Consider the following 13,798-nt stretch of genomic DNA (forward strand, 5'->3'; position numbering starts at 1 on the left):
GCTTAGCTTTCTGGATCTCAGTCAACTAGCCTTATTTGAAGGGTCTGTTTTTTTGTTCTTTTAGAGTAACCCCATAACCGACGAATAGGTATTTGTGAGATCCCACCTCGATTTGAGAAGGGAACAAAACATCCCTTATAAGAGTTTATAAACCTCTCTCTGGCAAACGCATTTTAAAATTGTGAGACTGACGACAATATCTACTAATAGTGAGTTTGAATTGCTATAAATGGTATCAGAGCTAGGGAGTGTACCAACAAGGACGTTGGGCGTCCAAGGGGGGTGAATTGTGAGATCATACATCCGTTGGAGAGGGAAACAAAATATTTTTTATAAGAATGTGAAAATATCTCCCTAATAGATGCATTCAAAACTGTAAGGCTGACGACAACGATCAAGACTTAAGAAAAAAAGTAAGGGACATAGGGGATAGCATCACGACATATTCTTTATTACTTTATCTTTATAAAAAAATAAGAGAGAAAATGACGGGTAAAGAAATCATTGAAGAAGGAACCAAATTGGGGGAGGGCTGCAAAGAAGGGTGAGGGGTACCATCTCTTGTAAGCAATAACTTTGGAGTTTTTGTCATACCCTTTTGGCTTTCTTCCTTCCCCATGCATTTATGAAGACAGGGCTCTGGCTTCTATCTATGGGATTCTTATGCCACGTGTCAACCGTGGAAGCGCCGAGCATCTCATTTGAAACCAAGTTTTTTAGAATGTGAAAGCCTTGGATAATGAGTTTCAAATTTTTGCTATAAGATTCTAACATGCTCCATTAAGAACAACACCTGAACCACTAATACTATTAGTAGCATTTGACATTGACTATGGGATATCAAAATACTAGTTTTAGAAAATTAAAATCAAAATAACTATCCCTATAACACACACTTAAAAGACCTCATAATTTTGCCTTTAATTTGACCTAAATGATTGATGTAAACAGTATTGACAGAACAAAAGGTTTAAATAATTTTATTTTCATTCATAAATAACTGCAATAAAATAAATAAATAACAAACCTAGAAAGTATCCATCTTTATTTACTTGTACACCGGGAACTGGTCAAAAACCAAATAATAAATTCGAATTCAACTAAAATAGCTGTCGGTTCTGACTGATTATACGATTGATGGAAATCAAATACGAATGGGTCCATTCCCACTTTCAACAAACATACAACTTGCCAGGAAATTTTTATGACTTCTTCATGAAAACTAATTTAAATGAAACATACTGGAAAAAAAAAATAATAGTAGCCAATGAAATCTGACGGATACCATAAACATTTACACTTCAGATTTCACATTAGGGAAGTTTCAAAAGGCAGATGCAGCTAAAATCTTAACTTAGACCACGTGCTGCTGCTAAATTGAGAAGAAACTGGAAACGGAAATTCTAATAAGAAAAACCTGTTGTTCGCTAACATTCTGAAGGCTAAGGAAATGCCACAATTTAATTTTCCCCTGAAAAACGGAGTGGTTATTTAAGGGCAAAAATAAATAAATATGATCACGATTTTGGTACAAATATGTGTCCACGATAGAACAGGCAAAATCTCCGAACGCTGAGTGAACTTCTTTCTGTTGTGAAAAGAATGGGAAGAAGGAAAGAAGTTACCAAAATTCCTTCTACCTCACAAGCTATGTTCAGCCTTGGAGTCAATAAAAGCTTGAATTGATGGTTCTCTCCCAAGAAAGTCGGATAGAACATCAATTGGTTCTTTTGCACCTCCCGGAGCCAATACCTGCCAAATTAGATGGGTAAGAGTTCATTCAATCCCTTCTGGATACAATATACAACTAATAGCGTGTTAGGCAATGAGGTGCTATTATGCTAGTCAGCACGAGTTAGTAATAATGAGACAGTAAGAATATGTTGGGTTGTTAGAGAGAATTAGAGGTCAGCGACTCTAAACAAAATCGCAAAGACTATGTCTCAGATATATGGAAGTTGCCAAGACACGGGATGACCAGTGGACATTTGGCATGAAGAGATGAAAGTGACCCCAAAGTGGTAGTAATAGGCTTAGAGAATGTCGTGGATATGTACCAGATATAGTCTACTTTGAGAATCTGATGACCAGTGAAATTATTCCTTTTTTTAGCTAAATTCGCTTCAAAATCTACATTTTAAATCTTTGCCAAGTACTCAAAGCTCAAGGCCTTCCTTTCCACGCAAATACACATTCTGCCATGCCGGTGGCTACTACTGCTAAGTGCATTACATGGTTGACAGACCCTCACAGAAAGCCAATATATTTTAGTGCTGGAGGAATACCAGTACATTTTGGTGCCATGCATTACATAGTTTGTAATTGGAGTAGAAGAGGCCTCTTGGATTTCTTCCCTATTTTATAATCTTTTTTCTTATTTATACAAATATCAATCTAGCTCTGTCAAACAGAAGATTAAAACAAAACTCCTAGATCTTACTATGAATTTGGGAAGACACGCAATAAAACAGGTATGTCAACCAAATTTGAATAGGATACCAATGAATGTGAGATATTTCTACTCTAGTGACATTGCTTTTAAGAAATTGAATTGAAATGGTGATAGAAAATTGGTCCAAATGACAATCAAAGTTTGATGCATAATGCAAATTTTTTACCTTGTTTCTGAACTGCAAACCAATATGTTGGTTCAAAAGATCACCGCGAAACTTTGAGACAAAAATATCAGCCGCGAAAACCTGCAAATGTTAGCTTGCTGCTCATGTTTTATTTAAACGAAGATAAGCAATGACCAGTACATAAGTGTTCATGAACACCCTATTCCCCCTTTCCAATTGAAATGATGGTTATTACGTCAGTGAACTAAAACATTAAAAAACTTAGAACATGCTAAGCACATATTTATGAGAAGTAAAGCAAATTCCAAAAATGATTCACGTGCTTGAAGGGTAACGTATACCTCACTCCATACACGACTGTAGCAGGCAGCTTCAAAGCCAATAGCACTACATGGAAAGCATGAAGCAGGATTGCTGCCTTCAAGCATGGGCAAACCTAGCATTACCTGTGAAAATGCTGTTACATGAAAACCTAGCATGCAAAACTCAAGTTAATAAATAAGTACTTCAAAATATTACCTTTGAGTGGAGATGCTTGAATAATTCAATGATGTCGACATTTTCAGCACAGTGTATAATTTGATCAAAAAGACCTACATACAGACATTTCCCAAGTTAGACAATGAAAGGAACACACGCCATATCATAGATAGAGTGCAAGAAAAATGTGGCTGACATTTTGGAATGCAAATATGAAGATCTAATCTTTTTGCGTTTTGGTTGTCCTTGTGCTTTTGATTCATCTCCAAAGGAAAATATTAGTTAGTTATTTGGCGGTCATAGATTTAAGAAACAGGGCTAAATTTCTTTGGGTCAATGCTAACAAAGCAATCCTTTCGAGTTTTTGGAGGTAAAGATTCAAAATATACCAAAAGGAAACAAATAATATTTGAAGGAAAATGCAATTAGCAAAAAATCTTGCTCCCTTTCGGAGTGCTTAATCAAGCTCTTTTTGTACTTGTTCTCCTAATCTAATGATAATTGGTATGCATTTATGTAAACCCCATTAGAGGTGCCACAGGTCTAGGACTGTAACTTTTCAATCATTCAATGAAAGACTTCTTGTTTCACCCACAAAAAAAAAAGGAATAAGAAGACGGTAGGCACGGTAAAAGAAATGACATACAATAAAGAACTTCTTGCTTCAACTTCAGCGCAGAAAAAGAATGTCGCCATTTTTTCAGTGATTCACATACTTCATCCTTGATAGGCACTGTAATATCCTAAACATTGCACAAACATAAATTATAACTTCACACTCACAATAATAAATGCTGTGAAAACTTGACTGGGGTAAAATATGACCATCACAAATTTAAAGTTTTAAGCCAAATACTTTTGATCAGTATGAAACTTAGACAACTTTAGAGCTGAATATGTCGAGATGCACCAGATTTTCAAACAATGAGACCTCAAAAAGGCGTTAATCTATATGTATTACCTGATGGAAACCAGATAACAACTTCAAAGAAACACTTTCATAGCACCTACAAAATAAACACGAGCATTAACAGGTGGATCCAGTCTTTGAATCAAACTTAGGAATATTGCAACTGATGGGCTACCAGTTTTCTAGAATCTGAGCAGGGATCTCGACAAAGTCAGGATCAACACGCAGCCCTGAGATCCTAGTAAATGATGCATGATTGCAAATATGTTGAACCTAAAATTCCATTCAAGAAGTTGAAGAAAATACATTAAAACCACATAAATACGACATGCTTATAGTTTAGAATATTGTACATTTTACCTTTGGTGTTAGTTTTCTATTAATACAAACCGAAAGACCAATTGTAGCATGGCAAGATTGCATGTAGATTAACATAAAAGGATGATTGGATAAGCACTAAAATTCTGAACTGGATTGTTAAGGTAGTTTATCCCAAAGCCACACGAGACCGTAGTGGTCATCATTTAGTTTGGACGTCATCATGCCTCCAGAAGCAGACATTATAACTTCCATCACAAGATTTTGCTCACCACATTTATGATAATCTTTTGTCTGTCTAAGATGTAGGTGGAATCGAGGAGATCTTGTTCCAGTTAGGGGCATGGCCAAGGCCAAGGCCCACAACACATATTTATCATAAATCAGATACTAGAACTGAAGGAACTTGCCTCAGTTATCCTAATTCTGACCATCACAATGAATTACCATCTTCTAAGTTCTAATTGTTAGATCAAATCCGTGTTGGTCTGAAAGCAAGTACACTAAATATATACCACATGGCCAAACTCGTGGAAAAGATTAACCACTTCAGTGAATCGCATCAACCCAGCATGACCATCAACATCCTTCTGTAATTGAGATATCAATAATGCCACCGGTATCTACTCAAAGAAAAGAAAAGATAATTTATGAGGATACAACTTGTATATAGAGTTATCATATAAAAAAAACAATGCATCACAACTTCTTGTTCCAAGTACAATTTTTGTAAAAATTCAAGCTCCAAGTAAAATTAATTTACTTTTCTCCCTCAATTGTTGCATTATTTTTCCATTTAAATTATGGGTTTAATCCTCATTTGGGGTGTTTATGGTCCATTGAGTTTAATTGGGCTCGTAAGACTTTTTAAAGTTAATTTTGTTACCATAACATGCATGTAATAGCAATCCCAGCCTAGAAGTTGAATCATTATAATTTTCTTCATGCATGTTGCACGTGCATAAGGTCATCATGATTATAATGAGATTATCTAATAAACAATAATAATATTCTAGATATATGAACACGTGTATCAAGCAAGTGACGGTAAACATTGGGTTTCTAGAATATTTCTTCATTTTCAATGACAAATGGTTACTAGGCAGGGAAAAAGGAAAACGTATTGATGATGCAGATGCAGATCAGATTCTGGTCATTAAGTTCCAATTCAATGAGGTATCTAGTTGCCATTTTTTATCATTTATATTTTAATCGTGTTTCCATTACGAATTTCCTATTCATATAATGAAGTAGTAAAAAAAAAGTCGAATTGAGATTATTTTTCCTTTTGATAAGAAACAGAGAATGAAATTGAGCTTGTCAAATGCGCCTGTTTGAGAAAGTGAATGCTATCAAATGAAACCAAGTATTATTATCCACAGAATGCCCACATAAAATGAATAAATAAATAATAAAAAGGGGAGAACCACAACTATTCAGCAATAATTTTTTAAATATACAACAAATATTACCTGCCGTGTACCATTGGATAGCAATGCACTGTTTTGAAGGGCCACCACACATGTGTGAATGTACTTTCCCTCCCTAACCAAGTATAAAACATAGTTTCACCCACCGATGACGAAATAATGTCAAGTTCAATTTTATAAAAAGTTTGAAGTCCAGATCAAACCTTGTGTAAAGATCAAGGAAGAAGTAACCAATTAGTTCACCAGAGTTGAGATCAAAAACTAAGTATAACTTAACGTCGCCATGCCAAACCTCGGCATCTATCACTTCTTCAAACCATAAACCTGGTGAAGAAAATATTCAAATACGAAATTGCAACTGTAGCACTGAATTTTAAAGGCAAGAACACCAAAATCATGAGTAAAGGTGGAAGGATCATGCCCTCCAACATTTTTGTAAGGAAACGATTACCGAAAAGGTCTTGCATTATCTTGAAGATCCCAGATAAAACCAAAGAGACTGGAAAGTATTGCTTCAGAGTCACAAAGTCCAGGTTGAATTCTTGATCTTCTACCTTCTTGACATAATATAATAAATCCTCAATGCCAAACGGACTCTCTCCTTCCTCTTGCTTCTGATGTCTCGTAAGTCATAAGACCCAAGTAAGTTCCATGAAACCATGTTATCGCAAACATTTAACTGATTGAACTAACCTTTAGGTCCTTCAAGCTGGCCAGCTCCTTGGCAGCCACATCTGTTAGACTGTCAGAGATGCTCTCCAAGAATTCAAATACCTGGAAAAACATTCAAGTAATTACCCACCTAAAAATTGACAAATAAATTGACATTAAGTTGAGAATTGACGAAACTAATTGGTGGTTCTTCTCTTATGCTAAGGTTCAACCAATGCCTAGCAGAACCTTGTTCCAAATTTTTGGAATACCCACGTACAAGTCAAGGCTTTGATGTACATTCAGAGCTTCAATAAGCATCCATTTCTTATTTGTAAGTTGTAATTAATTGCTTGATAGTTTCTAAATTAGTGTTATTGGTGTGGGCTTAGCATTTTGGGCCGGTAATCTAAACTTGAAAAATGGTTTCAAGGTTATTAATTGGGACCAACAGATACAAGGGTACGGTAAGTTTTATATACAATTTTTTCCATCTAGTAAGATAACCCTTCTTTATGGTTTACACCATAACGGGAAAAATAGCACAAAGAAATAGAAGTATGGAATTAAACACAAATTAACCACTCCAACTATCCTCACCACCACTGTTACCCTAAATATTTCTTAAGAAACTTGAATTTAAATCCATAGGAAAAAAAATACTCAGGTTTCACACACGATTTAAGAGATAGAGAATAAGAAAGGCTTTTGCATTTCGAATTTAAATGCATCATTATAAGAAAATAAGAAAGAACAATCACATTCTACCTATATCTAATACTAGACTCTTAAGCATAAGGTTGTATAAAAGGGCAACATCACTCAACTAGTTAAAAGCATTATAATCTCAACGAAAAAGTCAGAAGTTTAAATCTCCACTAGATGAATAAAATAAATAAATAAAACTAAACATGCAATGTCACCAAACCTTGGGTGATTGGCGTGCCTTAATTTTATGCTGGTACTAAAAAATGCCTAAATATGAATTGAATTGAAAAATAGTTCACATCAAATACTAACAAATAAAATGAAGAATCAATAATATACTTACAAATAAACCATTCCAATGAATCGCAAGAAAAATATAATCATAAGTTTATTTTCAAATAAAGCCAAAAATTAAAACCTAAAAGTGAAGTGTGTCATGAAAAACCATTCTTTTAATCCCATCTTAATTTTCTATTTTCTAAAAAGTCATAATGATATTTGATAAACGATGAGAACTAGCATTTCTGAACAACCTTAGCGGATGACCTTGCCATTCTATAATGAACAGCATAGTCTGCGTAGTTTGAATAGCCTTGTAAGCGAGCAAACTTGTGGCGCAGATGAACCTGAAAATTTAGAAAGAATGTTAAACAGCAACTTTCAAGAAACTTTCACGTAAGCAAGCATTGTTCTTCAACAGTTGACACTCGGTCATCATATCAAGTTATGCATTAGAAACATTGAAGCGTGCCTATTTCTTCCAACAGGAATCTACACTTCGCTTTCACTAACAAAAATATCATATTTCAATCTAATCTCTATTTTCATACAGATGTGGAGGCATTTGAAATGTCAACAACTTTTCGTGGAACGTCAATTACCACATAGAACCCTTATGTTAGTTTACTTTATCCAAAATTATTAATTTTCCATCTTTTAAAAATATTTACTTCTTTCATATTGATCATATCACTACAACCAGCGTGAAAATTTTTTAGGAAATAGGAATATTATTATTCATAAACATGGTCTTTAGAAACAGGAAATACCATTTGTCAAAGTAGGTTATGGACCACCAAATCAAAGCTTGCTCAGTAAAACCACTTTTAGAAGAAAAAAAATGGATAAAGAAATCATGATAGCTAGCCCACTAATCTATGCATGTAATACGTTAATAGAAAGGATAAGGTGCAAAGTTCAGTTTTTAATATTTCATAAAGAAGAGATTATCCATATAAACCCATTTAAAGAAAGAACTGGATGAGAAATTAAAATGGCGGCTTCCCTAATGATCTATATACAAAGTATGTTAATGGATCATGCAAAGCTCAGAACCTAGTAATCTATTTGAACTTTTAATTAGTTCATAAAGAAGAGATAATCAAGTTAATTACCAAATTTTCTAGAATAGAAAGATTCACTTCCCCGCACCTCTTTCCATATGTCATTGCCACCATCCTTCGTGTCGTGCCTACCTTAAAACAGCCAGTGTTACTATTGTCAGTACTCAGTACATATTCCTCCTCTGAATCTATGATAAGAACTTCACAAATAGTACCCAACTCAAAAACTTCTGGTAAGTTTGTATGCAGAAAGTTGCATAATATCACATTCAATTAGAGCTAGAAGCTTGCGCTAGGTTTTCTATTTGAGCTCTGGAATTATCATAACTTTCAATATCTCATGCCAAATGCCCAAAACTAATATTTAATTATCAAGGCTAACTGTTTTCAAAGAACTCCAACATCATGTTTGCTAAAGGACTAAAGTTTCTAGACTTCACTGCTTCCTTCCATTAAAAGTTTACGTATTGATAGTATGCATTAAGGTCTGAAATGTTACATGGATATCGACTTTATGGATTAAGAATAGATGCAAGATAAGAAAAAATACCGAGATAGAAGTCATTACAGAATAAAAATAAAATACCCTGCAGGAAAGATCTGATAGAGGAATTGAATTTGGAAAAAAAAAAAAAAAAAAAACAAACAAGATATAAACAGGTTGAGTCAAAATTTGAAATAGTTGGACAGTATTCCAAAAAGCTTTTGGTTCAGAAGAGCATACCTTGCAATGTTCTAATATTGCCGCAGTGTGATGGCTTCGCATGGTCACCTTAAACTGACCATTTTCATTTTTATCAAGACTCTGCATGGAGAAGAGATAATAGCAAGTAAATTAGCCAATGGTAAGCGGGAATAAATCGATAACAAAAAATTTATAAGTTTTTTTTAACAAAAATTCAACAAGATTGAGGTGGGAACTCCGAACCTTTAACCATTTAACCAGTTGCCAATAAGAAACAATTTTATTGATCAATCAAAAAGATCTTTTCCAATAGATTAAAGTAGTTCCAAAGTAGATTTCATATTAATAAAGGTTAAATCATAGGCCCACCACAACTCAGACTGAATAGACATTCTTCAAATTTTGGTTACGCTACTCATCTACAGGAATCTTTATTTGTAACTTCTATGCACTTTATTGCTAGTATCGTCCTTCTTAAATTTTCATTTGACATGTCATGGATTTGACATCATAAAGGGTGAGTAAGTATTTCCATTATATCATTAAGAAAATCGACAAAATACATAATATATATACATAAACACACAAACATATCAACAAAAAATCACTAATGTGAACATGATATGGACCAATATTAATATAAGAAATTTTAACTTATTTAAAAAATGTGAGATGATTATTTGTTAATTTAAATATTTTTTATGATTTTTTCCTAAATATCCATCAATATCAACATTTTATCGACTTTTATCTACATTTTCATAAAATTGAGACATCTACATTTTCTTCGACGTCAATATTTAAAACCTCAGCTTATAACCACTCAACTAAGCAGATATGAAGCTAGTTGAATAATAAAGCATATAATTAGCTTCGACCATCCAGTCACCCTCGGATCTACAAGTACAACAGTCCAGAAGACTTCAAACAAAATTACGAATAATCAAATTATTTTAAGCTATGATGAGGAAAAACCTTTTCAAAGATATACAGCTGAATAAGAACAAAAAATCAAGGTGATAAATGCCACCAGAAAGGAAAGCTAACAAGAAAGATTTTTTTGTGGGTCAGTTTCTAATTTGTGCAAGTGCATTAACGTAAGATACAATTAAAATACATAATATTGGAAGAATCCAAACCTCAAAAAATTCTTTTGGTAAACCATCCAATTCAGCCTCACTAAGAGGTATGAATGTACCATCATCGTTCAGATTCTGAATATATCGCAGGCTTAGCTCTTCAATTTGCACCCTCAATCGCAGCAATTCCTCCCTCTTTGATGAAGTAAGGTTTAAGCCATTCCGCTCAAAGTCTCTAACCTGTCACTGATTGAAAAGAATCACCACAGGTTTTAAGCAATTGTAGCAAGGTAAAGTTAAAATACCATAAAAAAGAACCAAAGTTGAATGAGGCAGGTTATTTTCTCTATGTTTCAGTTTCAGATTCTGGCAATTAGATTGTGAAGACATGGATCATCAAAACCAATTTGAGGGGGAGGGAGAAGTTGGGAATGACATATGCAAAAAGAAATATCCGATAATCCTGCCTCAACAAAATCAATTTCCTTACCTCTTGTGCAAGGAAATGTTTGGAAAGTTTTCAAAAACAATTTATAGAGCTGTTTTTGAAATTGATCGGGTTCCTTTTAAAGAATGGAGTTACAATACACTTGTGATCAGTCTATTATTTTCTTAGTAATAACAACTTCAGTTGTTCGTGAAATTGACCATATGTGGAAACTAAGTTCGGGAAAACAAGATCCAAGGAACAGTTATCTGAATATATTTTCACCCACACATAAGTAGCAGGAAAAGAATACAACAGGACAATTTTTAAGTTCAACAAATGTGGGGATGGGGAAGTAAACCTTTCAAAGGTCTAGGTGCCTTAGTCACAGATGCTCAGATTGGCAGCATAAAACAATTTTTAAGAACGAAGAACTGAGCTATTTAAGCTTGACACCTAATTAGAGCATTGCCATCATGGCTCTTTGTAATTTGAATTATAGAATACATTGTATTTTATGCAATTATCTTGACAGTTGAATTCAGTAGTCATTTTTCCTATTTGAAGAGAAAGTACACATCACTATGCTCATGAAAAGAGAGGGTAAAAATCTCTCGATAATGCAACCTGCTAGGAGTCCATACCAAGCATTGGATAAAACACTTCTGTTCAGCACTTGTCTGCTCCCCACTAGTAGAAAAGGCTTTGACAACACGATACACATCTTCACGTTTGCTGTCCAGCCGATAGAGAAAGAATGATGAGTTCTTTAACTGATAAAGGCATGCAAATCTATCGTGCTCTGAAGTTTGTTCGCAGATTAATAAAATAAGAAGAAATGGTTTGGCAGGGATATGTTTCTAAGCCTTCAATTTTACAAAATTTATTCCTATGGCACTAGTCAAGAACCCAGATACATAACTCACTTCATTTTCCCCCTGCACCTTATGGCAAACAACTTGCATTTCAAAACATGAATGTGCATGTAAATCATATAGACAAATGAGGGAAACAAGGTGTAATCAGTTTAAGCCTTCAAGGGTACCCTGCTGCATAATCTGCTAAAGCTAACGAATGTTACCTTTCAATAAAAGATAGAAATTAGTGATACCTGCACATCTGAACATGAGCATCTATTCTCCGCTCTGCTTCAGCACTTGCCTTGCGAACATCATCTGAAGTCGATATTAGTTTCGGAAACACGCATGATTGTACTTGTGGAAATTGTTCAGCCTCCAAATCAGCCAGTGGAGAAATTACATTCGAATATGTAACCTGCAGGCTTCATTTGAGGTATTATAAAGAATAACTACGAACATATCAGAAAGCAAATTCAGGTTGTGGTGAAAATAAGGATTTGTGATGTGAACACTAGGCATACATCTCTAATTCCAAATTTTCATTGACTAATTCCACGTAGATGTGGCGGCATTTATACTGACATCTGCTAGTCGCATATCTAAAACTAGCTCCATGAGAATCAACCGCTTACAATGCGTCCAGAATTTCGCTGAATCGTAACTAGCTATCAAAAACCGCATCAAGAACATTATTCGACTAAGCGGTTCACATCCATCGCTGTATTAACTGTTCCTAGTAGCAGATGCGTGTCTTAACAGAAGGGATGAACAAAAACAAAAACAAAAAAAAAAAAAAAGCGAGTACAGGTGGATATAGAAGTTAGTAGTAAAAGAGCAAGATCGTCGACACCTTGTTAGGAGGAACCGAAGCAACAGCATCGTGAACCTTCTTCGACTTCGCAATAATTCTGTCTGCTAAATTCAGAATCTCGGATGCCGAAAGGTTGACGCGTAGCTCAAATCCTGGAAACTCTGTTAATCATGAAAAAAAATAAGCCTAACAGTACGACAATGCTACCGAAGCAAGCTACACTGCGTGTACATGCCAGATGCATCTCATAACGTGCAGGAACGTGTTACAGCAAACACTGGAATGTAAGACAGCTCGAAAGTGAAGTGGAACTGTGCGAAGTACCTTTCTTCTTCTTCCGATTGCTGATGGCAACAATTACAAGGTTCACCGCGACGGCGAGAAGAGCAGCGCCTCCCGTGAACACTAGCAGCTGACTTCTGCTCTTCCGTTTGTCCATTTTCTCACTGTTTCCTTCAATCTCTGTCATTTTCTTTCTCCTCTCTGACTGGCCGAGCGGAAATTGCGATGGAGGGAAATTTTGTGTATCTCAAGGCGCAAAGACAGCTTGCCAAAATTCAAGAGATGTCGAAATTTAATTCACATAATTATAATTTCCATTTAATAATTCAATTTTACTTTCATTTTAGGTGAGTCGGACGGCAAGCAATCGTCTGTCTTAATGCAATGATGGAAAGTTCTTAACCCTTAACCTATTTATTTTCTGTACTAAAAATTATGATAAATTTTTTATATAAGTTTTATAGATAAACCATAATCATTCTTAGCTTTGGTTTGTTACGTATTGTCGTCGTTAGTCTCACGATTTTAAAACACGTCTATTAGAAAAAGGTTTACACGGAATGTTTCGTTTCTCTCTTCATCCAGTGTGTGATCTCACAATCCACTCCCTTTAGGCCCAACATTGTCGTTAGCACATTACTCGATGTCTGACTTTGATATTATTTGTTGTAGCCCAAGCCCATCGCTAGCATATATTATTTACTTTGACCCGTTACATATCGCTGTCAACCTCGCTGTTTTTAAATGAGTCTACTAAGAAGATATTTCCATAGAATGTTTCGTTTCCCTCTCTAACCGACGTGGAATTTTACATTGATTGTAGATTCATTTCAAATTTAACATTGATGCATAAGTATCCTATACTTGAAAAATATATTATTTTTTAACGAGTATCAATGTACTACTATATATATATATATATATATAAATGTATTTTAAATGGGTATTAGTATATTGTCAAAACATTAATGTTAAACTTTATATGAATTTTGAACGAGTATCGATAGGGTTAATATACGAATGTTATATTTTAAATGAGTGTTGATATATATTAGTGACACACAAATGTTGTTATTAAAATTGCATTTAACACGTGCGTGAATAGGGTTTCATTTTAATTAATTAACAAAATTAAACATTATTAACAGATTTATGACATAAAATGTAGACAATTCTCAAAAGAAAAACCATATTTTATTAAATTTAATTCCCAATCTTATGAACTTAAAATTCTT

At 34.4% G+C, this 13,798-nt stretch overlaps 1 protein-coding gene across 1 annotated transcript; it reads right to left on the bottom strand.

Moving 5' to 3' along the window:
* Window positions 1-1,248: 1,248 nt before the first annotated feature.
* On the bottom strand, window positions 1,249-12,863 carry LOC111805736 (Zincin-like metalloproteases family protein). Its single transcript, XM_023690954.2, has 20 exons — window positions 12,606-12,863; window positions 12,321-12,442; window positions 11,722-11,885; window positions 11,255-11,345; window positions 10,244-10,423; window positions 9,144-9,224; window positions 8,471-8,551; window positions 7,610-7,702; window positions 6,411-6,491; window positions 6,169-6,331; window positions 5,921-6,041; window positions 5,760-5,832; window positions 4,803-4,910; window positions 4,145-4,242; window positions 4,021-4,066; window positions 3,706-3,802; window positions 3,099-3,172; window positions 2,921-3,025; window positions 2,619-2,699; window positions 1,249-1,752 (listed from the first exon to the last, which is right to left on the bottom strand). Exons 1-20 carry the CDS (start codon window positions 12,748-12,750, stop codon window positions 1,642-1,644), a joined length of 2,115 nt encoding a protein of 704 aa, XP_023546722.1. The 5' UTR covers window positions 12,751-12,863; the 3' UTR covers window positions 1,249-1,641.
* Window positions 12,864-13,798: the final 935 nt, after the last annotated feature.

Source organism: Cucurbita pepo, chromosome 11, assembly GCF_057944985.1.
Source record: "Cucurbita pepo subsp. pepo isolate OVF chromosome 11, ASM5794498v1, whole genome shotgun sequence".
Lineage (NCBI taxonomy): Eukaryota > Viridiplantae > Streptophyta > Magnoliopsida > Cucurbitales > Cucurbitaceae > Cucurbita > Cucurbita pepo.

Bases quoted from the DNA above. Each gene is read 5' to 3' on its own strand.
- LOC111805736 (XM_023690954.2), bottom strand. From the start codon at position 12,750: ATGACAGAGATTGAAGGAAACAGTGAGAAAATGGACAAACGGAAGAGC. The intron at 11,886-12,320 runs GTGTCGACGATC...TGAAGCCTGCAG, and splicing joins CTTCGGTTCCTCCTAACAAG to GTTACATATTCGAATGTAAT. The intron at 4,243-4,802 runs GTATATATTTAG...ATGGAATTTTAG, and splicing joins TCCACGAGTTTGGCCATGTG to GTTCAACATATTTGCAATCA.